The 25,671-nt window shown below is 37.2% G+C and overlaps 1 protein-coding gene across 2 annotated transcripts in view; it reads left to right on the forward strand.

Moving 5' to 3' along the window:
* LOC149148893 (methylsterol monooxygenase 2-2-like) overlaps positions 1–20,191 on the forward strand; it is an 84,208-nt gene extending 64,017 nt beyond the window's left edge. Inside the window, exons 3-7 of one of the 2 annotated variants that reach the window (XM_089438305.1) lie at positions 18,092–18,237; positions 18,557–18,676; positions 18,776–18,979; positions 19,076–19,156; positions 19,619–20,191. In XM_089438305.1, coding sequence (XP_089294431.1) covers positions 18,092–18,237; positions 18,557–18,676; positions 18,776–18,979; positions 19,076–19,156; positions 19,619–19,679 — 612 coding nt within the window. In that variant the 3' untranslated portion in view covers positions 19,680–20,191. Of the gene's footprint in view, positions 1–18,091; positions 18,238–18,556; positions 18,677–18,775; positions 18,989–19,075; positions 19,157–19,618 lie in introns of both variants that reach the window. The other variant, XM_089438304.1, reaches the window with a different exon arrangement.
* The last annotated feature ends 5,480 nt before the right edge of the window (positions 20,192–25,671 follow it).

Here is a 25,671-nt window from a genome sequence, read left to right on the forward strand (position 1 = left end):
TTAGGAAACATTGAACACACAACACCAGCTGAGGAAGTCACCATACAAAAATTAGAGGATAAACAGAAATCAGGGCAAAGACTCTCACTCATCGAAAGACAAATTCTATTAGCACACAAATCACAAAAGAAACATTTCCCTGAATCCTCTATAAAAGGAGAAAGCAGCACAATAACTCAACAATCTTTCTTTAATCTTCTCTTTGAAACAAGTGACACTGAACAAGAAATTAAATCAACAGAGGAACCTATCAAAATGGCTGAGGAAGGAGATGGATCAGTACCAAATCAAGGTCGAAGAGATGAGGAAGAGTCAACCTTTAAATTTCCTATCCAAGAACCACAAGAAGATGATGAAATAAAAATGAAAAACATACCTCCATCTGTGCTACCAAATTTTTATGGCATGGCTTCAGAAGACCCAGATTCATTCTTGTTTGAGTTTGACATTGTATGTCGAACATATGGTTACACAGATGATGCCCATAGGCTTAGACTCTTCCCAACAACATTAAAAGCATCAGCATTAAGATGGTTCATGGGGCTTGGTGAACATGCAATAACTGATTGGGATGGCATGAGAAGAATATTCCTAAAGAAATACCAACCTTATTGTAGATCGAAAGATTCCAAAGATGATATCTTTAGGATGAACCAACAAGAGGATGAAAATTTAGAGGAGTACTTAGAGCGGTTTGTTTACAATTTACAAAAATCAAAACACCGAACCATGCCTCTTGATCTGATTCGAACAATATTTTTGAAAGGCATTCGAGAAGAATACTTAGATGATCTTAATTTGATGGGCAAAGGTGATATTTCCAGTTTACCTTTTGAAGAAATTGCTGAGTTATGTGAAAAGTATTCTAGGAGCAAAGCCAAAATTGGAAAAAGAACCATATCATCCAAAGCCACAAAATCTGCTTCAGCAAGTGTCACAAGGGCTGAAATAGGAAACCTGTTAGAGGAATTCAAAACAGATCTATTACGTACCTTAGGAACCCAAATTGACACTCTAAAAGCTAAGAAGAGACAAGAAGAGGAAGATCAGATGATGGCTATCTTTTGTCCAAAATGCCGGAAGAAACATCCCTTAAAAGACTGCCCATTAGAAAACATTCAAGTTTGTGCCTTTTGTACTGAAAATCATGATATATTTCATTGCTCGAAAGTCAAGGTTTTGCAGAATTGTAATGTGGCAGCAAACACAGATATGGAAAATGTGTATTACATGGGCGCAAAGAGACCATGGCAGCCAAAACCAACACCTCAAGGTATGTTTCCAAACCAGAATTTGCAATTTCCTGTACATGATCAGATGTATGTGCAGAATTCATGGAATGTACCCATGCCATGGCAGCACCAAAATTACCCACAACAACAATGGAGACCATCTCAGCAATACTCTCAACAATATCATTCATATCCTCAACCATACCAACCATATTCGCAACCATATCAACAATATCATCAACCATACTCGCCATATCCTCAATCATATCAGCAACATCCTCAGCAGCAAGTTGTTTACCCACATCAACCTCAACCCACTCAACAAGCATTGCCTGCTCCTCCACCAATAAATCCACCACAATTACAACTTCCATCTAACTCACAACCTCCTAGACCTACTCAAATCCCTGCTCAACCTGTACCAAATCCAAATAACAGAGCAGAGAGACCAACCTACAATGTAGATGAGGGAACCTCATATCCCACATTACCCTTGCAAAATATCAATTTGAGGTCTGGTAGGGTACTTCACAAAGAATCTCCAACAGTTGATAAACAAGAAGAAAACGAAGAAAATGAAAATGAAACTTCAAATCAAAAAAAACAAAACGATGACACCAAAAATAAACAAATGCAACCGTTGCATCCACCACCTTTTCCAGACCGATTGATCCAAACAAAACTTCCAATGTCTATACCACAGTTTGATGTTTTAGATGAGCTAAAGAATGTCTATATAAAAATTCCACTACTACAAGCCATAAAAGACATTCCCATATACACTAAAGCAATCAAAGAACTGTGCCTTAAGAAGCCCACTAGGAAAAGAGTTGATCCACAAACCATTCATGTTATTGGACACTTAGCTGGCCTTATGACAAACACCATCTCAATGGAAAAGTATGTTGATCCTGGTATTCCCAGAGTCACTACAATCATTAACAACATACATATTCCAAACACCTTAATTGATCTTGGGGCCGCAATAAATGTGATGACTCTTGAAACCATGAAAACACTCCAGCTCACAAACTTGCAGCACACAACAATTGTTCTAGAATTCGCTGATAGGTCTAAAGTGATTCCTGAAGGGATTTTGGAGGACATAATTGTTTCATTGGACTCTTGGGAGTATCCAGTGGACTTTTTAGTTCTTCAGCCAAAATCCAATTTAGGAGGACACCCTATCATCCTTGGTAGACTGTGGTTAGCAACTGTTGATGCATTCATAGGATGTCGATCGGGTAATATGATTATTTCACGAGGAACTGAAAGAAAACAACTCACTCTTTACCCTTCAGCACAATCACCAGCAGTAGCACACAATTTGTGGCTTGACGATAAATACAATGACAAAGAAGAAGTACAATCTGTTTTTAGCATCAACCAAATCTATGATTTTCAAGAACATAATAATGATGATTTGGTAGAATTGTTCCTTTCTCAACCTAATATTTCCGAAGATTTGAGAAATGACTAATATCATGCTGCAGATGAACTTTTAGCACAAAATTTTCAGGAAACATGCACCATTCAATCTTTGCAAACAACATTTCATGACATTTTTCCCATTCAATCCATCACAAACACACAGAGTAAGACCATAGAGATTAGTCCAGGAAAAACTCTGAATATTGGCACTCACCTAGACTCATCTCAGCAAGAGAAATTGATTCAATTATTGAGAAAATACTAGAAAGCATTTGCTTGGGACTACACCGATATGCCAGGAATTCACCTTGAAACATGCACTCACCATATTTATACCGATAGTACTATCAAACCAGTGAGGCAACCGCAGAGACAAATGAACCCCATGCTCTAGGATATTGTTAGAGAGGAATTACAAAAACTGTTGAAAGTTAATTTTATCTATCCTATCTCTGACAGTCTGTGGGTATCTCCATTGGTAGTAGTGCCCAAGAAAAATGGTAAGTGGCGGATTTGTGTCGATTACAGACAATTGAACAAAGCAACGCTCAAAGATTATTTCCCACTACCATTTATTGACCAAGTGCTAGACACATTAGTTGGGAAATCATCATTCTCTTTTCTTGATGGTTTCAGTGGCTACAACCAGATCAGGATAGCCTTAGAGGACCAGGACAAAACCACTTTTACTTGTCCTTGGGGCACTTATGCTTATAATGTTTTGCCATTTGGACTTTGCAATGTTCCAGCTACATTTTAGAGAGCTGTATTAGCTATTTTTGCCGATTTAGTTCATGATTGTGTTGAAGTTTACATGGATGATTTTTCAGTGTATGGCGATTCATTTGAGCATGCATTAGAGAATCTTGAAAAAGTTTTGAAGAGATGTATTGAAGCTAATCTATCCCTGAGCAATGAAAAGTGCTTTATGATGTTAAATGAGGGGATAATATTAGGCCACTATATTTCTTTTCAAGGCATTAAAGTTGATCCATAAAAAATCCAGATCATTGTCAATTTACCAATTCCGAAGAATCAAAGAGAGGTAAGAAGTTTCCTTGGGTATGTAAGCTATTACAGAAGGTTTATTGAACATTTTAGTAAAATAGCTTCACCTCTGTTTAAACTTCTAGCCAAAGACACACTTTTCAACTGGAATGAGCATTGTCAGCAAGCATTTGAAACACTCAAAGAAAAGTTGTCAACCACACCAGTGTTAAAAGGACCTAACTGGAACCTACCATTTCACATCTTTACGGATGCATCTGATATTGCAGTAGGTGCCTCATTAGGCCAAAAAGAGGAGTCTTGTCATTATGCCATCTATTTCATTAGCAAAAATCTAACACCTGCAGAATTAAAATACACAGTCACAGAAAAAGAAATGCTTGCCATCATACATGCTGTGAATAAATTCCGACATTATATAACTGGTTATGAGGTTTTTGTACATACTGACCATTCTGCCATTAAGCATTTAATGAATAAACCAGTAACTAGTGGCAGAGTTACCAGATGGTTGTTATTGTTACAGGAATTTAACATCACAGTGTTAGATAGACCAGGTAAGGAGAATCAGGTGGCAGATTTTCTTTCTAGACTGCAAAATCAAGGTGAGGTTGTTCTAGTTGAAGATTCTTTTCCAGATGAGAATTTATTTGCAATTTCAATAGTGAATCCTTGGTATGCTGACTTAGCCAATTATTTGTCTACAGGAAAAACACCCCCATACTTTACTTCAAAGGAAAAGAAGAGGCTTGTCAAACAAAGTGCTCGATACTCATGGGTTAATGGCGATTTATTTTACACTGGTTATGATATGATTATTAGACGATGTGTAAGAAATGATGAAATAATTGATGTTTTAAAATCTTGCCATGATGAACCGTGTGGTGGGCATTTTGCAGCTAAGCGAACAACATTCAAGATTCTTAGTCTTGGATACTACTGGCCATCCATTTTTAAGGATTCCAAGAAGTACGTGAAGAGTTGTGATAGCTGCCAAAGAATGGGTAGGCCAACAGCTACAGATGAGATGCCACTTCAGCCTCAAGTACATCTAGAGCCATTTGAAAAATGGGCTCTAGATTTCATAGGACCCATTAATCCAACTTCCAATGGTAAGAGGTACATCCTAGTATGTACTGATTATGTAACAAAGTGGGCTGAAGCTAAAGCACTAGTCCGGGCAACTGAACAAACAGTGGTAAACTTCCTTTTTGAAGAGATTTTTGTAAGGTATGGAGTACCAAGGGAGATAGTGACTGATCAAGGTACTCAGTTTACTTCAAAGTTAGTTAAGGACATCACAGAAAAATATCAAATCAAGCACAGAAGAAGTACACCTTACCATCCACAGGCCAATGGCCAGGTGGAATCCACAAATAAAACTTTGGAAGGAATTATCACTAAGACTGTGGCAATGAACAGAAAGAATTGGGAAGAGAAGCTCAAAGATGCACTCTGGGCTTATAGAATCACGTGGAAGAATACTACAGGATTTACACCATATCAGTTGGTGTATGGCAAAGAGGTAATGCTTCCTATTGAGTTTCAAATACATACTTTTAAGATGGCTGCAGATTTGGAAATTGATCTGAATGAAGCACAACAAGAAAGAATTCAGCAGTTGAACCAACTGGATGAAATGAGGCAGCAAGCAGAGGAAACAACAATCCTCATGCAAAAACAAAGGAAGCAGTGGCATGATGCACATATCAAGAAGAAGCAGTTCAAAGAAGGAGACTGGGCTTTACTTTTTGACTCTAAATTTAGAGATCATAAAGCCAAATTCACCACACATTGGATGGGCCCATATGAAATCGTTAAAGTTTATGACAATGGATCAGTCAAGCTCATTACCATTGATGGAGAAGGCCACCCCTTTACTGTCAATGGCCATCGCTTGAAACTTTACAATAGGCCGATCAGCAAGCAAAATTTTCTTCAAATGGTATCTCAGCCAAGGGAGGTTGAGATATTGCAGCCTTCAGCTGTAGTATCTCTGCCTTAGTTCATTTCATTTCAATTCAGAAATTAAAAAAAAATAAAAATAAAAAATGGTTTAGATGTGAAAACTAGACTCTGGCACACTCTAACCCATAATTCTTACTTGAAAACCAATTCGTTGGCTGGTAAGAATTCCTTTTCTTTTTGTTTCTTGTTTGATTCATCAATTGAATAATGACTTGAGGACAAGTCAAAACTTTAGTGGGGGAGAAGCATCAGCATTTTTGTTTTTCTTATCTCATCTCCTCATTGTAAATTCTCAAAGATTTCTTATCTCATCTCCTCACTGTAAATTTCCAAAGAGTTTGTTTCAGCACTTCAGATTTCAATAAAGAAGTTGTTTTTGTCTTTGTTCTAATCAGAGGGACCTGTTTAAAAGCACTATGCAGTGGGACCTGTTCTGTTCAGAAGACCATGTTACCAGCACCAACAGTAGAGGGACCTGTTCAACATACATAAAAGGGACCTGTTAGAGACTGCTATCTCAAGTTACTTCAGCAAAGCTTCAACAAAGTTTCAACAGAGATTCAAAGGTTGCTTGTCACCAAGGCTTCATCAAACACCAAAGATCAAGGAACCTGCACGCATATAGTTCTTTTCCAGAGTTCAAAGAAGCTGCACAAACATTTTCCAGATCTCAGAGGGACTTGTTGCATTCAAATTCATCTTAGAGGGACCTGTCATGAACAACAAAGATTAGTCAAGAAAGACTAGTCCTACCTAGCATGCCAATTCAACGCTTGATCAACCAATAAAAGTGTAACGTATCCTTTATTTTTAACATTTAAATTCTTAGATTATTTTTAATGTTAAATGTGATAACTATGACTGCTACGATCAATTTCAAAAACACCCACATACCTATCGCCCCTTATCATATTCTTAATCCCTATCATCTCCCAACACTCTAGCCTATCCCATATTTATACGATTTTTAAATTCCCATACTCTTCATACGATTTCTCAATCCCCTATTATATCACCCTCCCAGCCTTTGTTATTAACTCTTTATCGGCCAATCAAACCCTACTACCGGTCCAACATCTCCCTATTCGGCCAAGTACCAATGAACGAGGGACAGGTGGTGAACTGTTTGAAAGCCAAATGTTATACGGTTTTGTTCATTATGTTTGAATCGGCCAAGTTATAACATGATCACCTGACGAAGTCGACTGATGCAAACAACTATCTGTTATCATACTCCAGTACTCCATACATGCTTCCAACGTTCTCATGATGGTATTCATACGACCCAGTACAGCTACTCCTCTGTCATAAAATATGAATATGCTATGAATTGGGTCGAGTCGGTTGTTAAAAATTTCATTTCATTCTCAGTTGTTCTATATTAGCAATTCGACTTCTGTGATTTCAACAGCAAAGACTGAGAGCAGCAAGTGCTACGAAAGGAAAACACAGTCATTTGGGTTTACAAGTTTCGACCTCCACCATAATTACAAGACAGTCATCTGGCCATCGCTTAAGCCACTGAAGGAGCTAGTTTCGAAGAACAAAGGGCGCCACCAGGTCAGCAGTGTGGAGCGAAAGACAAAGGTAACAAACCAAAATACCTTTGTTAAATTCGTAAGCATAAACGAAGAGGGTTAGAGCAAAAATTTCTCTGTCAAAATGACTAATAGGGTAGAGCCAAGCACATTTGACAGTTCTCAGTACCACGATGACTGCATTGCAATTTTAAAAGAAAAACAATGGCTACCCTTCTTGGAGAAGTTTAATGGAAGCAATGAGGAAGTAACTAAACAGTTTGCCTTTACATTCAATGGGGAGAAAGCCTTGATAGGTAATTTTTCATTCAGGGTCTCAGAAGACACCATAGCACAATCCTTAGGGATCAGCCCAGAAGGGGAGAAATACTTCAAGACAAAACAATTCAAAGAAAAATCATGGACCCAATTCATGTCCAGATCGAGGGTTTCATCCGTTAACTGGAAGAAAGGTGTCCCTAGGAGCTGGCTGATGCATCCATGGGACGAAATGGTGTATATCATCCAAAAATTTGTTACTTGTGAGGGCCGCTACAGCATAGTTTATTTATACCACATCAAACTACTGTTACATTTGAAAGGGCAGTGCACTATTAGCTTACCATATTTCCTCTTGCAGAGCTTAACCAAAATGTCGAAAACCATCCAAAAGCAAAAAGGTAATGAGGACAAAAGCTTATATCATTTCGGGCTAATTAAAATTCTTATTGAGTATGAAGTGCAGAAAAAGGGAAAGACATGGAAGGAATTCCTGATTGCCAATCAGATCAAAGATGGAGAGGATGAGCAAGAGCAGCAAGAGCACTCAGGATTCATGCTTGACATTGATGAAGAGATCCTTGTGCACAAATCTAGCAATGTCCCTCCACCCGGTAGCAGTGTGAGGACGAGAAAGATGAGACAAGAGGCTGCCCAGAAAATGGAGCAGGATAAAATTTTTACTACATATACAAGGAGATCTAGGAGAGCACAAAAGACTCTGCCACAAGAAGACCAACCGGAATCAAATGCACATGCATCGATGGACATCGAGAGCAGTTCTCACTCACAGCGTGGACCAGAAGCCGAAATGATCACCACCTGCGATCAAGAAACCAAGGAGGTTGGAGAAACAAATTGAAAAGTTAAAGGAAGAACTGATGGAGGCCAACATGCTGGAGAAAGTCATTAAGAGGGAAAACGAAATGCTGAGGACTCAGAGTAAGGAAACCCAACAGAAGAATGAAAAGCTTAAGGAGCAAATCCAAGAGCTCAAGGCTGAACAAACTGACCTTTGCAAATGGGCAACCAAATGGTATACCCAAAAGAAAGCCCTCAAGGAGAAATACAAACGTTTGAAACATGAGCTCCACATTCAGAAAGACACCCAAGCTAAGAAGAATGTAGATGCATTATTAAAGGCAGCAGAGGTAACGGCAGGAACAGAGCACAGAGGCAGTACATCAGGGTTAGCATGAGGACATGCTAAGTCATTAAGCTTGGGGGAGATGTTGGTACCATTCCATTACCATCTTTTTCTTCTTGAAACACATCATTTGTCTACCTTTTTCCTCCATAGATCCCTTATATTCCTTGAAATTGATTAATTAATAGCATTATAGTTGTTAGTTTGCATTAAAGTTAATTTATGAGTTTTTATGTTAGAAATTAGGGATTTTTAATAAAAAGGTTACAGGAAGTCCTAACATCCTGTAAATGGTTTATCATCTGACACGTGGCATGACAGGCAAGCCAAAGCAATGGATAGGAACGAAAACTGGAATGTACAAGCATGGAGAAACATCGATCCTACAGCAAATCAAACACTCCTGGTTATGCGGTCAATGCTGGTCAAAGCCCCAGCGTTTTGGTGACAAAGGCAGCAACAGCCATAGGTTTCCCAAACCGGTTTCGTTTTGTTTCTTTTTGGAAATCGGTTTAGAATGGAAATGACCCAAAAATCATTCCATAGTAAAAGCGGAAACAGCTGCATAGTGAATGTACATTCAATCCAAATGAAAACCGTGTATTAATTGTTTTTAAAAACACAGATATAGTGACAGTTACGTGGTTGGTGATCTCTATGTATCGTTTTGAGAACAGAGCTTTTTGTATGATCTTCAGAACTTAATACCAGAACTCGATTATAGTCACGGTTTTATTATAACATTGTTCATGCGTTAATACCTTAGTTGCTTGAGCGTATTCCAGTGTACCATTGAAACGCGGACGGGCCCTGCGTGGACTGGTATACTGTCATTTTCATTTCATTAGCAGCTTTTGAATATTGAATAGCATGCATAGTAATTAGAGTTATGCTTATAATTTTGTTGATTTAATTAGAAATCCTTACGAATGGTGTTTATGGTGATAGCTTAAAGGATTTATCGTTAAGATCATTGAACCATATCTTGTAAGAGATCTGATCCATCGTTATATTTTTAAAGCATCCTCATAGACTCTGTTTACATGTATTTAAATTTGTAGTATGCTTTTGATCTTCCATGAATGTTGAGTGTTAACTAGACAGAGCTTTTGTGCACAACATCCTTGTAAGGGGATTAAAATCTCAGTCTAGCAATACGCAGTGTCTTTAGGACAATGAGATGAGTTGAGTGACCTGAGTGTCAAGGTGATAGGAAACATATCTTAACCTTCCGTAAAGAAGTACTATAACCTACCACAATGAACACTTAGTTAGGAATCCTTTATGTCTATAGATTTTAGACGCATGCCTCGAAGTTTACTTACCCTGGTCGATAATAAATTTAGCCTAATCTAGCACCTTAGGTTGGCCACTACAATCATCAATTGAAATAAAGTATAGAAATGAAGAAATGGAAATTTATTCTAAGAACATAAATGACAATTTATTCATGAAATAAAACTAATTAAACAAAAACGACACGAGATAAGGTTAGAAATATGATACAAAAAGATGCCCCATGGCATCATATATTTTCTTTGTAGAACAATTTGAGCAGTTGGCCGTACACAGGTAACTCAAGTGGTTCTCCATCCAAAGTGCTCAAATGGTAGGAATTCTGTCCAACTTCTTCCCTGATAATGTATGGTACAAGTGTCCTCTGGATCATCCTTGGGCATATAATCATCATATAATCATAATCATCAGGTGCCACTCCAGTGGTCAACTTTTGGCTCCATATGGGGATGCATGCTAGATATGAAGTGATAGTGTGCAAGAACCTGGAATTTGCATCAATCGACAAAAGACATATATTAGCAGTGTCCATTCAAAATATCATCAAATGAAATAAAGTACAAAAACGAAGAAATGGAAATTTATTCTAAGAACATAAATGTCAATTTATTCATGAAATAAAACTAATTAAACAAAAACGACATGAGATAAGGTTAGAAATATGATACAAAAAGATGCCCCATGGCATCAGATATTTTCTTTGTAGAACAATTTGAGCAGTTGGCCGTTCACAAGTAACTCGAGTGGTTCTCCATCCAAAGTGCTCAAATGGTAGGAATTCTGTCCCGTTGCTTCCTTGATAATGTATGGTCCAAGCCACAAACTATCAAACTTACCATGAAATCCTGGCTTTTCATTCCTGCGATCCCATAGCAAAACCATATCATTGTTAGAAAACATTCTATTCCTAGATGATTTGTCAAAATTTCTTTTTACCTTAGATTGATTTTTACAACAATGCTCAAAGGCTCTTCTTCTGGTTTCATCCAATTCTACAATTTGGTCAATCCTACATTGCACAACATCTTTATCAGATGTAAAACTTTGTAGCAATTGGTAAGTTGGTAGCCTCAAATGCACAAGAAGGGTAACATCCAAGCCATAAACTAACTCAAAGGGACTCTTCCCAGTAGAACTCTTCTTTGTTATCCTATCAGCCCACAAAGCATATTTAATTTTACTATCCCATGCTCGTTTGTTATCCCCTACTATCTTCTTGATTATGGTTATCAAATTCTTATTACTAGACTCTGCTAAGCCATTACCCTGAGGATAGTAGTTTGATGAATGGGATAAAACAATGCCATACTTAAATCAAAACGATGAGAATTCAACAGAGCTAAAAGCCTTGGCATTTTCGGTGGTAATCTTGGTAGGGACACCAAAACGAGTGATAATCTTATCTTCAAGAAAATCTATCACGACTTTGTCGGTGGCGTGTTTTGTAGAGATGGCTGCTACCCATTTAGTAAAATAATCAGTGGTAGTTATAATCCATGAGTAGCCATTACTCGATTTTTCATTAAATTTCCCTATAAAATCTAGCCCCCAATGTTGAAAGGGAGCCTCCACGACCACAGGCTGAAGAGGCAAAGAGGCTAACTTCTGCTTCCCAATGGATAGTTGACAAGCTTGGCAACCTCTAACATAGTTGTGCACATCAACAAAAATAGAAGGCCAAAAATAACCAGCTCTCAAGATTTTGTGGGTAGTAGTCTTAGCAGCATAATGCCCTCCACAAAATCCTGAATGAAACTCAGATAGAAGCTTTTTGGCTTCAACTTCATCAACACACCTAAGTATTACCACCTCCGGATTTCTCCAACCCAGACCATCCTACAAAATGCAATACTTAGTTGCTCTAAGCCTTAATGCTCTTCTCTTATGGCCAACTAAATGGTTAGGACATGACAAATTTTGCAAATAATAAATAATGTCTTTATACCATTCAAGTTGACACGATCTTTGAAGGTCTGATGAAGTTAATTCCAAATCATTCCTATCGCTTTCTCATTTCCTTCGTTCAAGATTTTGGCCAATCCTTGGCCTTTCACAAGCTTGGTAGGTCTAACATCCAAATCATACTCTTGAATCTTCGAGACCCACCTAGCTCGAGTTCCTAAGCAATCCGCTTGGACTAAAATATCCTTTACAGCAAAGTGGGAAACAAATGCAATTATCCTAGAATACCCCACATAAACTCTGAACTGTTTAAGAGACTTGACTAAAGCATAAGCTTGCTTCTCCATGGTGCTATACTTCAACTCAGACCCTTGAAGGGACCTACTCATAAAAGCAATAGGTTGTTCATGCCCTTCATTATTCTTTTGAAGCAACACCCCAACAATAGTATCTTCGGATGCAAAAGAGAAAATCAAAAACTCCTTTGAATAATCAGGGCTTATTAGAATAGGTGCTTTGACAATAGAATCCTTTATTTCCCGAAAACCTTTTCTACCCTCATTTCCCCAAACAAACTTAACATCTTTCTTTAAGAGGGTTTGGATGGGTTTGGCAATCTCAGCATAATTTCGAACGAACCTTCTAAGAAAATTAATCTTTCCTAAGAAGGATTGAAGGGTTTTAATATTATGAGGCAAATGAATCTTTTGAATAGCCTCAACTCTTTCAGGGCCAATCTTGATCCCATCCTTTGAAATGATGTGACCAAGCAACTTCCCTTCAGTCACTCCAAAAATAGATTTAGCAGGATTTAAGGATATTCCGTACTCTCTACACCTATCAAAAATTTGCCTTAGGTGGCCTATATGGAAAATTCCATTTTTAGAAAAAACAGTGAAATCATCTTGATAGATCTCAATAAATTTCCCAATTAGACCCTTAAATGTATAGTCCATACCCCTTTGAAAAGTTTCTCTAGCGTTCGTTAATCCAAAAGGCATCCTCAAATATTCAAAAGTACCCCATGGTGTGGTGAATGTTGTCTTATGTGTATCCTCCTTCTGCACCAAGACTTGGTTGTATCCTGAAAATCCATCCAACAAAGACATCATTCCAGATCCTGTTACCCTTTGCAATAATGTTTCCATATTAGGTAAAGGGTAATTATCTTTTTTACAAGCTAAATTAAGATTTCGAAAGTCTACACATACCCTGATTGATCCATTCTTCTTCCTCACAATAACCAAGTTTGAACACCATGTGGAATGCTTAGTGTGAGTAATCATACCAACTTGAAGCATCTTTTACAATTCCTTTTGCACCAAGGGGGCTAACTTAGGATTGATTTGCCTAAGTTTCTGCCTAAAGGGCTTGGCATTTTCATCCTTAAGAGGGATAGTATGTTCCATAACATCTTCCCTATAACCTTTCAACTCATTATATGAAAAATCCAAAACATCTCTATATTCATGAAGTAAATTTATCAAATTATTCCTTTCTTGCTCATTGGTACCCTTACCTATTTTAATAATCTTTGGGTCATGAGGGGTACCAATATTCACTTCAATGAATTCCCCTGGGTCAATTTTCTTATCATCTTTTCTCTTTGATGCATCATGTCTGTCAAACACTTGCGCCAAGGCTACACGTTCCCTAGGAGTGGGATTTGTCACCACATTACACTCAATCACATCCTTCCTCTTTGTAGCCAGCCTTAAATTCAGAAAATTCCTCCATGTTATTTAAAAATGAACCACCTGGCTTTCATCATTAAAGATTTGCCAATGCTCTAGATTATTAGGAACTGATGGCCTAAAGATAATCTCCATCTTAATTTTATCATCCACCAAGTTCTCTCCAAGCTGTAATGTAGATGCAACAACAACCAGCTCATCAACTTGTTTATTTCCTTCCCTAGGAATTGCTTGAAGGTCTAATGCATCAAAATATTCCATATTATCCCAAACAACATTTCGATACTTCTTTAATCTATCATTCTTGCATGCAAATTGATTCTTAGTTTGAAGAATGACTAGATCAGAATCCCCCTTGATACTAAGCAACTTTATCCTCAAGTCTTTTGCCAACTCAAGACCCAACAATAGAGCCTCATACTCTGCTACATTGTTGGTTGCATCGAATTCCAATCTATAGGCAAACTTGAATATGTGACTTCTAGCACCCTTACCATACCTAGAATGGGCACCATCAAAATTCATGTGCCAAACTCCATCTTTCTTACAATCCACCTCCTTCTCCAAAGGAGGAAAAGAATTAGCCAGGATAGCATAGTTTCCCAAGTTATCAGATTCATACACAATTTCATTATGAGGCTCCTTGGGATTTTTCTATATGAAACTTCCTTTCCAATTCCGTATCCAATCTAACCATGATGCCCTCACTATTAGGGATGGTAGCATAACTTAAATCCATTTGCAAACTACCCCCAATACTAGCTCCCCACTTTGTAGACAATAACATCCCCCAAGCATCAGGCACATCAATCACCACAATATCCATGGTGATCATAATGTCAGGATGTATAGCTAAGTGGACTTGAAGATCTTTTATCAAATCACACACTTCAATGATCTTTGAATCCATTGCACAAATGTTGTGGTAGGGTCTAGAAATCTTCAAATTTAACTGATTCATGACTTTCTTAGTCATGACACAAGATGATGCCTAGAGTCCAACATACAATTGTGTAAAAGCATTCCATTGACCAACATAGTGATGAAAAAAGGTTGGTGGTCTCTATTATCTCTACACATATCACTACTTTGCAGAGTGATAGGGGCATCCTCATATCTATCCTTAAAAAAATTAGACATTTCTTTTCCATTGGGAGCATCAATGGCTTTCAACAATTTATTTCTTTGGGAGGGAATCTTCATGATTTCAGTGACAAGAACTAAAATCTTAGCATTATTAATCCATCCTCCCAAGTCAATATTCAACTTCGATGTGGGTGGAGTGAAAGTTTTACTATGATTTCTTTCTTTATTCTTTCCCCTTTCCTTATCCTTGGCTATCTCTAAAATCTGAGTTGATGAAGGCTTCTCTCCATATAATTCAGTGATCCTATCCAAATCTTCAAAATTATTTATACTATAGGAGGATGGAGACTTTTTATTTACCTTCTGACTACTCTCCATAACTCCCATCCAATTTTCCAAGGACAAATGATGCTCTTTTCCAACTACATTGATTTGCTCACTTGTTCCCACCATATCTCCTTCTAGGATCCTTCTTGCATAAGGACAAGTGAGTTCATCATGTATGTCATCACAAGGTCTACAATAAGGCATGGAATCATCAACTAAGTTTGTAGACTTGAGTGGATTAGGTGGCCTATGGTCATTGGGAGGTCCTCTCTTTTGCCATCTATCATTTCCTCTATTTGGGAATCTCCCACCTTGATTTCTTTCCATGGCCACTAATCGATTTTGGATAGCATTCATTTGACTGGTGTGATTTGCTTCCATACTCTTGATGAGTTGGGTTAACTCCTTAATAGGATCATGTGTAGTCTCTTCTTTGGCCTTGCCTTTGGAATCATTCAGTTTCGATGGCCCTCTAGTGAAACCAGGAAGTTCAAACTTTCCTGATTGCTTTCTAGCCTTTTCCATTTTTAAGGCTTCAGTTTGAGCTACACCTAAATTCACAGGCTCCTTCCTCCTCAACTCATAAGTAGTGTCAACACCAAAAGCATCCAGATATGAGCATAAAAGAAATTCATCAGGAGGTTTAACAGTAGCAGGCATGCTTTTTACTAATCCATTGAATCTCTTGTTAAACTCCTCCATGGTTTCGTTCTCATTTTTCTTCATATTGCTAATGGCGTTGATCAAATGCCTATTTTCCTTCTTCTCTCCAAACTTATCTAAAAATGCAGTTAGAATGGCTTGTAAAGAGTTATATGAGTTAGCAGGTTGCTCAGTGAGCCAATCAAGAGCATCCTCTTCTAAAGATAAAACAAAAAGTCTCATCTTCACATCCTCATAATTAGCAGTGTTACACCATTTAAAGATACAAACATTAAAGTTTTTCACATGTGATGTAGCACTAATGGCATTGTTACCTTGAAAGGAAGGCAACTTTTCGATAGCCTTGTCAGGAATATTGTGAGGATAGCCATTTATGTTAGTGAAGTCACAAGGAGCAGGCTCTACTTGTTCTTGAAAAAACAAATGAATATCAGAAATAGCCTTTTGCCCAAGACTAACAAGAGCTCTACTACGAGAAAGTCTATTCAACCTCTCTCGAAAAACCCTTTCAGGATCAGGAGAGGGGCTAACTAGACCACTTGAATTTCTCCTAGTAGAGACTCTTGCAAAATTTGGATTGAGTGAAGTCGCCATTTGAGCAAGAATTTAAATCTAAAGTTCAAAAATGCTAAAACCAAAAGGTTAGTCGATTTCTCAGGTACAAGAAAGCTTGTCCCCAGCAACGACGCCAAAAATGTTGACCCTACCGCCTACACCTACCTACAAGTCAGTGAGAAAAGCCTTCAACCCCACAAGGTGTGGTTGGTGGCAGGGAACTCAGAGAAGGGGCTGTCAAACTAATCCCGGGGACTCTCTTCGTTTAAGCTATCTCCTAGGTTAGCTAAGGGAGGTGGTCCCTAATGAAAAGTTAAGTTAAAAAGAGATGTGAGTTTTTAGGAGAATTGTTAGAGTTAAATAGATTATTTCTTTAAGATTTATAAGCAAACAATGATATGAGCAATAACCATCATAAGATAAGCATGAAATACATAAACAACCAGTGCCTTCCAAGTATTTGCTCTTTAAGAAATGAAATTGTATTTTGCTTAAAACAAAAGTAGAATGCTTCAAAAATTGAAAGCAAAGAATCGTGAAATGGAGACAAAGATGACATGAAATAGTCAAAATGGTAGCTCTCCAATAGACGAACTAACTCCCAAGATCAAGAATAGAAGGACCCAATCGGTTTGCCTCAAGGATCTCATCAAACGATTTTGAAAGAGGGAGTTTCCTTTTCTCTAGCCTACTAAGATCACATAAATTTAAATTAAATATTTTTTTGATCAATATCTTGTGCTTTCAAGGATTTTATTTGCTACCTAGAGCATTGTTTTAACTAGACAAGTATGGAGTTCTACTTGCATGTCTTGATCTAGTTCTTGTACGCTAATTGCTCTCTTGGTTTGACCACTTGACTGCATTTGTCTTATATTGGATAGGCACTAAATCCCGGTTCTCCATTACACATTTTTATGCTATGACCATTTTTTTGCTAAATCCGACCCTTTATATTCACCTTGAGGCTTCTTGTCATAGCTTCCCTAATCCTATTTTAGGGAAGCCTGCTTTGCACCAGAGGAAAGATGGCTTAAAGTGAGAGAAAGTGTTGCTCTGGTGAGAGTGGGCAGCCTTCCTAAGTGTGCCATTGGGGTTGCATTTGTGTTTTAGGGCTTTACCGCTTAAAGTGCAGGTTTTGGGAGATAACAGGGTAATTACTTGTAATTGCAGTAATTCGTTATTATATTTTCTATAACATTATCAGTCGTCTTTGTTCAACTTCACTAGAGAAGCATCTCTCTCTGATCTTGGCATTGAAGTCTCTGAATTTTGAAATGATCTTTAACTGTTACAGACGCTGTGTTTTGATTTTATATCATTTACAATTGATGTAAGGGAATATTTTGTAAACATCATTTAACAGATTGTGTTTTGTGCATTGGTTTTACATTTGTGAAGGTCATGTTTCTGAGCTTGGGAAGCATTCATGTTCCGCTTTGATTGAACATTGTAGGATTATTCCAGCATTTCATTTATTGGTGGGCACTGGGAATAATTGCTTCTCTAATTAACTGAAGTGACTTGTTTAAGAATTTCGGACATCAAGTAGGGGAAGCTATCTGGTTTCTTTACATTGGAACATATATTTGTCTTTTTCCCTAAATTGTACATTTTGTGCATAATTTATACTGTAATACACATCAATCATTGGATGCTTTTCATCTTATTTGAAATAAGAGAATACAAAATAATTTCAAGATTGCTTTTGTGTCCACATCAGTGGGCATAATTTCGTGATGAAAGAACTTTTGTTTTGTTTTATTGTACTCATTCACGATGGTGCTAGGTGGGTTATAGTGCAGATAGTAGACATTGTTTTATTACCCCTGAAATACTTGCATGCATTTAGTTCTCATATCGAGAAGACAGTGAGCTTGTAAACAAATCTATCTAGAGAATGGAATTGAATGAGGAAATCAGGGTAATTGAGTTGTAAAAGTTCAATTGCAACTCTAATCGAATTGCTTTCCACCATGCCTGCAGAGCAAGACGAACACAGTTGCTGCACAAGAAAAATGTATTACTCGACTGCTGCTATATCATTTTTGTGTCAACCTGCCAGTCATGGTGGTTTCCTATCCTGTATTCAGATTTATGGGCATGAGAAGCGTGCTACCACTACCATCCTGGTAACTTCAAATTTGATCAAAGTTGTAGAATTTTAATTTGATGACTACTATAGAAATAATTGCTTGCGCAAGTATGTACGATTAACTTAGCGAGATTCTCTTCCAATATCCTATAAGAAATGAATTTGGCTCCATTACACAAGGGTTTTATCTAATGTTCAGAAAGTTTAGCTTTAAACCTTTAGCATTTTTTGCAATTTTTAACGACTGTTAAATGATAAATTTGTCACACGTTGTATCATGTATGTGGTTCTGCAGGAATTATTGAATTTATGCTGCCTGCTATCACTGGTTGATTGTGCGCTTCTTGTTTGTGCAGGAAAGTAGTTGTATCCCAGCTGGTTTGTTATTTCATTTTGGAGGATTTTGTTTTCTACTGGGGCCACAGAATTTTACATACAAAATGGCTGTACAAGCATGTTCACAGTGTTCATCATGAGTAAGATGCTTTCCCTATACAAATAGATGCAAGTAACTAGTTATGTAAATTTGAACAACTACTTGTGAATTAGATATGACTTATGTTATCTATGTTCAGATACGCAACACCATTTGGTTTGACATCTGAGTATGCGCATCCTGCTGAAATCTTGTTCCTTGGTTTCGCTACAATTATTGGACCTGCCATTACTGGGCCTCACCTATTCACACTCTGGCTATGGATGAGTTTGCGAGTGTTGGAAACTGTAGAGGCACATTGTGGTTATGATTTTCCTTGGAGCATTTCAAAGCTATTCCCGTTGTATGGAGGGTTGGTATTGATATATAAATACTTATTGTATGTGTTGATTTTCCTTAGAATTGTATTTTTAGCCTTTTTCATTTGAACGGCTTGCAGAGCTGATTTCCATGATTATCATCATCGACTGCTCTATACAAAGTCTGGGAATTACTCATCGACTTTCACTTACATGGACTGGTAATTCCTCCGCATCTTTTGTTGCCTTGACAAACACGGTAGGAATAAAAACGGTGCTTCCTTGTAGTGTTTCTTTTCTTCTAATTTTCAAAGAATGCAGGCCTCTTGAATCATCCTGGTGGTTCCTTGAGTATTCAGTCTAAGCTGCAAATATACATTCAACTCCCCAGATGTCATCTGGCATCTTCTTCAGAAATATAGGAATGAAAATTTCTTTTAATATATTAGGCTAGCAGAATGACGAGAAGGAACTTTGAAGTTTGTGTTTTCAGCATGGATTAGATAAAGACTTCCAATTAAGAAAATTTGAAATTTCTTTTTGCTTTCAATAATTTTGATTTATGTTGCTTCCTTGGGTTGTAAACATGCTTTAGTGTTACGATTCCTACTCCTAATGTCATATTCTTTTATTGTTTGGCCTGTTTAATTCTATGCTTATTTATGGTTTTATTGAGTTTCCAGGTTATTTGGGACTGATAAAGGGTACCGGAAGCTAAAAGGTCTCCAGAAAGATTCTAAATGATAACCCAAGAGTGCCATCAAACATTTGTGTATGTGTGTATCAATTGGTTGAAGGAAGAGAACAGCACAGACAGGCCTAGATCACTCTCAGTTAGTTCCAGAAACGAGTTTTGTGCAGAATTGTGTAGACGAGCAGCTTCCTGGGTAATTGTTAATGCTGATCTCAAATGTTTTTTGTTAGGTCAGAAATAATCTCCAGATCCACCCATATGCACTTCTTTGAATTCTATTTCATGTAGTTTGCGGGTTGAGTGAAGTAAACAATGGGATGTGAAATTCAAGATGTATAAAGGTTTATAACCTTATACAGTTGTTGAGTTGATTTAGCTTTCAGAAATCAGAAATTAAGACTCTCTTTAATTTTAGTTGGTAGGTATAGGCTGTTGATCATCTTTAAAGGACTGTAAGCTAGTTTTATGGACATTTTTATGTGCTGTGTTGTACTGAAAGGAAAAATCATTGTTGGTTGGCTGACTTCTTTGTATATCTTAATTGTGGTTCCTTTTTGGTTCACCTGTATGACTTCATTCTTTTATTGAGTTTGGCTTATAAGCAGCGCTTTTCTTTTTCTTTGATAAGTTGTTGACAAGAGAAATTATTGACATTTTATTTATGCTAAACTTATTATCTAATCATTTGAGATCAAAATAACTGGATGCTGTGAGAAAGGACCAGTTGATATCAACACGCAAGAAAAGTTCATTTCTCAGTGCCCGATCGCTGCATTTGCAAATTGTGGACAATTTGATAAGTGTACCATTAATAGTTTCGATAAATAAGATGTTAAGGCAGCTGTGTATGATCTCTGCGGCTGTGAGAAGCTGCGATTACCTGTCACAAGCCCGAAAATAGTCGATGCAATGAATAAATAAAGTAGATTGTAGATTTGCACTAATTTTTCCTTTCTCCAGGTCGTGTCATATTTGTTAATTGTTAGTATAGCTTTCTAGATAGCAGAGAACTGCAACGTGTCAACATGATCATATCATTGGCCACGCAATAGAGGGCGTTTTGTTTATAAATAGGAGTAACCTTAAACCATCCATTTCTAACGATGAAGCCCTTCTTATTTAACGAATATTATCATTGTAGCTACTGACTTTCCTAGAAGGAAAACGATTAATAATTTGGAACTCTTCTGCAGGTAACTTTTAATATCATAGATATTTATATTTTCAAAAAGCTTATTGGAAAACGGTTCGTTACTGGGAAATTTTACTACCCCGCTTTGAGATCTGTGTTATATATGCAAGTGCCCTGTTTTAGTGTTGAACATGCACGCACAAATGCAAGCGCCAATTAGAATTCCTTTTTATTATTAATTTTTGATTTTTAGGTGCCTTCTTTCAGGTTATGAATTTCATGTAAACTACTACCTAATTTTTTTTTGGAAAAAAATAAATAAATTGTTAGCATCATTTTCGAAAACACAAACCGCATAACAGGGATGCGTTTGAGAAGCAATCACACCACTTGAAAATATTCAAATATGAGTCTCGTTACTTAGCTTGTAGACCTGTTAGATTACACCGGTTAGATTTCACTACTTATATTTAAGGATGAAAAAGTTTATAAATTTTGGTGAAAATATTGAAGGAAAATTTTAAGGATGAAAAGTTTATAAATTTTGGTGAATATTACTAGTTTCTATATAATAGGTAAACTATAAAATGTTTGGTGATAGTTTTATAAAAATATTAAAATTTCTAATGATTTTATCTCTATAAAATGTGGGGGAATCAATTCTAGAAAAAATGGAAATTAATGAATCTATTTGTTTGAAAAAGTATGGAAAATTAGCCCATTTGCGAATATTTGCCTTTAAAATTTTCCTGCCGTCTTTGTTACATCAATTGAACATAAAGAAAATCAAGATAATGAGATAATTAAGAGGAGGAAAAAATGTTCAAGAGAAATATTCTATAATATTATTTGGAGAAAAAACCACCAAATATTCTATTTTGTGAATGTGAAATAAATCATACAAAGTAAATATGAATATAAAAGTATAATATAGATTAAAGTTACTAAAGTGACTTTATTAAAATATTATGCCTAGACTCTAATTGATGATCATCATTCTAACATATTTTATTAATCGTCAATTTATTTGCAAATTTTTTAGGATTGCGATCCTTTGGAAGACAATATTCCAGCGCAACTGATTTTTTTCTACATGCTGTTTGATGAGGTGAAAATAAATGTCAACATGCTTGGTCTACTCATGTAAAGTTTTTCCCAACTTGCATACTCCCTTATTGTCATACAACAAAATAAATGTCAACATGCTTGGTCTACTCATGTAAGGCTATATTTTTTCCCAACTTGAATACTCCCTTATTGTCATAGAGCAATGGTGTAGGCTCTGACTAATGCATTTTAAGTAGTCAAGCATCCTTGTGAGCCAAATTGCTTAAGATGCTCCCTTCATTCTGCTCGATATTTTACTTTTAATCAAGGAAAGAGTATTAACATGTTGCTTATTGTTGGACTATGTTACCAGTCAAGGGCCAAAGGTTGAAAACATGGTAGCCAGATGTGGATTTTATGTCATTCACTATATGCTGCCCAATCTGAATCTATGTATTCACATGGCTTGGGTTCTTTATTTCTTCCTTAAAGAGTGCCAAAGTTTAATGTGCCTTTCACATAGCAGTCTTTTCATTGTTCTCGAATGCTTTGTTTTTAGGATTGTCATGAATCGACATATATAACTTATTGGATGACTTGGATTAGTGGTTTGATAAGTTGAGCTCCCTACTAGTTGCTTGTAGAATGATTCATGAACTACCGTAGAATCAGTCTTTGTTGAAAGTTTGAGTCCTTTCTCCACTGATGTAGATGGTCTTATAATATGTCATCTTGAACTTGTCTAGCAAACTCTTGGCATATTTTATTTGTGAAACAAAGATGCCTTTTTTAGTTTGCAATACTTATACACCTAGGAAGTATGGTAGGAAGCATAAATTAGTCATGTCAAAAGTTTTATAAAGATTTGATTTTCCTTGTGTAATTGCTTTGGCCTCACTACCTACGATATTGATGTTGTCTACACAACACTAGATCAATGAGATCATTGTTAGTGGTTTTGACTGTTTCATGCCTTGGGCGCTTGCTTTAGGCCATATAGAGCTTTCTTTAGTCGACAGACAAATGCTCTTTCCTTGGAACTTGGAATCCCTATAGTTGGAACGAGTAAGCTTCTTCCTCTAAATCTATGTTGAGGAAGGCACTTTTCACACCCATTGGATGCACTTTCTAGCAAAACTACATTGCCATAGCTAGAACCAAGTCGATTGTGCTCATTTATGTTGTAGGAACAAAGGTCTCTTTATACTTAATGCCCTCTTTGTGTGAGAAACCTTTTGTAACCAATTGGTTTTTATACTTGGTCAAGTGCACCATTTGTGTGGCACTTGACCTTAAATACACATTTGTAGTAAATGGGATTCTCCCCTAGTAGAAGCTTCGTGAGTTCCCAAGTTTGTTTTTTCAAAAGTGTTATCCTTTGTTGCCATGACCTTCTCTTGTTGAAGGCTACTTTTGGCTCCTTCAAAAGTTTGTGGTTCAAGCACACCCTAAAGATTGACCATTAAAGAAAAATCAACCATATTAGGGCTCTTGCCTCACCTTGTCAATCATCTCATTTAGTTGAAGATCACCAATGATGCTACACCACCTCTTGGCCTTTTATTTTTGGGATACTTGTAGCAATTTTTGGATTGGAAATTTTTGGGAAGCTGTAAGAAGATTCATCTCGAGAGTTCCCCCCCCACTATCAAGTGAAGCTTGGTGAAACTTGATACTTGATGAGCCATAATCAACTCATCTTTGGAAATGCTCGTTCATATAGCAATTTAAAAAGGCCCTTCATTTGCATCAACCTTGTTATGATCTTTAACCCTTAAAATTGAGTCACAAAACAATTTATTAAAAAATGTAACACTTATTAAATATCAAAACACCCTAAAGTAAGGTTACGCCAATCATTTTATGGAAGGATCAACACTGGTTCACTTGCCTTTTCAAGGGACAATCTCATAATTGTTAAAATTGGCAACTAGGGCCAAATTACACTTTAGACTGCTCATCTGAAGGAGATAATTATTGCATTGAATTCCTCTTTTTGAGAGGACCAAAACTGACCTAAAGATCAATAAATTTGGACAAGGAGAAATGTGTTTTTGAATTGAAGCCCACACATGTAAATTATCAAGGTCGGCCTCATCCTTATGTACATTCATGAAGCCCAAACATCATGTCTCTTGACCCTCAATAATTTATATAAATAGAGGTGGTCTCCAAAATCCTTAGACATCATCCTTGAGCATATTAGGAGTTTGCATTAGGAGATAATCTTTGTTTTGGCCATAGATTAGAGGTATACCCCAGTGAAAGAAGAAGAGGACTGCTGGAGCACCTCTTGGAGACCGTTTGGAGGTCGAGATGATGAGATGTAGAGGCCGAGGTTAATGGAGAAGTTCTGGGCTGTTTTGAGATGAGTTGTGGCCTATCTTCAACAAGTTTGAAGGCCACAAAAGGATTGGGGTTTTGCCATGGATCTGAGCTTGAGATAGGGCATCTTCAAGAGGGTTGAGACCCTAGTTTTGGGAGAAAAACATCCAGGTTTGTTGTGGAGATAAGGCTGCACTAGTTGGGTAGTCTAGAGGCAAGTTACGTGTTTTTTTTTGCATATTTGTGTGGGTTTTGTCTCTATTCTAAGGCCGTAGGTAGGAGCTGTACCTACAATAGCAGGCATAGGTTGTTTGATGGACGAAAGGCCTAGTTTAGGGCCCCCTCTCTGAGCCACAGTCACTAAAAGGAGGCCACAATCCTTACTGTAGGTAACAGTCATGCAGAGGGACTGTTTGAGTGGGCTGAGAGGGCTAGGTCGACTCCTATACCGTAGCCGCAGTCACTCCAAGGAGCAATGCAGTGAACAAAGGTGTTTTCCCTTGGTTAGAAGGTTGGTTATTTTCGTTGTAGCAAGTAGATCATTGTAGGGTGCCTTGTGTAGCATTTTGAGGCCTACAACAATGTTGAGAAAGGGCTTGAAGGACAACGAAGGGTGACAGGTGTTTGGGCAAGGGAACACATAGATTGGAGCAGTTGAAAGGAGGTGTTTTGGAGTTGTTAAGTGAGAGGGATGGAATGAATGTAACCCTAACCAGATCAAGCTTCCACAACAATATGTCATCAACTTTGCATTTCCGGGCCATTGATTTATCTAAGGGCAGTGATATTAGATCTGCAAATTAGCAAGTAAATTTTGACTTTGAATTCTTGCACTCTCTCTCTCTGCTGGACATTTGATATTAATAATAAGAAGATTTGATCAAGGGTTTTCCCCATCTTGGGGTTTTTCCCTAGCTTGAGCCATATCCTTGTGTTCTATTGTCTTGGCTTGTCTTCCTCATTTATTGGTTATGTCTCTCTTTAGTTATTGTCAATGTGATAATGATGTGTGTGATTGCTAACGGAAAAGAAATGGATCGATACATGGGCTAATGTGGAACATTGAAGTAACTGTCCTAAGAAAAGAACATGTTAACCAAAACTTAACATGGTATCAGAGCTTAGGTGAGGACAAACCCAAGTAACAAAAAGAGCAATCACTTAAAAGTTTGTTGACAAGTCTCTGTGATCTCCTTCCTCTAGAAATCTGAAGGTGGAAACTGCAGTCATATGAAGTAACAACCCTTGCTCAATACTTTGAACAATATGAGATCGTTTAACTTTTGCTGTCTTCAATTTCTGAACAAATTCTGAACTCACTATTTGTGTCATCAAGTTTGAATTGGAACCTTGAAGTAAATTAAAGGGAATTCATTAGCTATTCTTGAGTCTAGCAAAAGAGCAAGAATCCTGACTTATTTCAAGGATCAAGGGATTCATTTTATTTGGATATTGTTGTAGGCAACCATAAACTTTTAACCTATGTTATGAACCTAATTTGAGGCTTGGATCCATTTTAGATCTTTGAAACATCTTGG

Source organism: Pinus tabuliformis, chromosome 9 (assembly GCF_031772625.1).
Source record: "Pinus tabuliformis cultivar Carrire ecotype Pingquan chromosome 9, CPIR1, whole genome shotgun sequence".
Classification (NCBI taxonomy): domain Eukaryota; kingdom Viridiplantae; phylum Streptophyta; class Pinopsida; order Pinales; family Pinaceae; genus Pinus; species Pinus tabuliformis.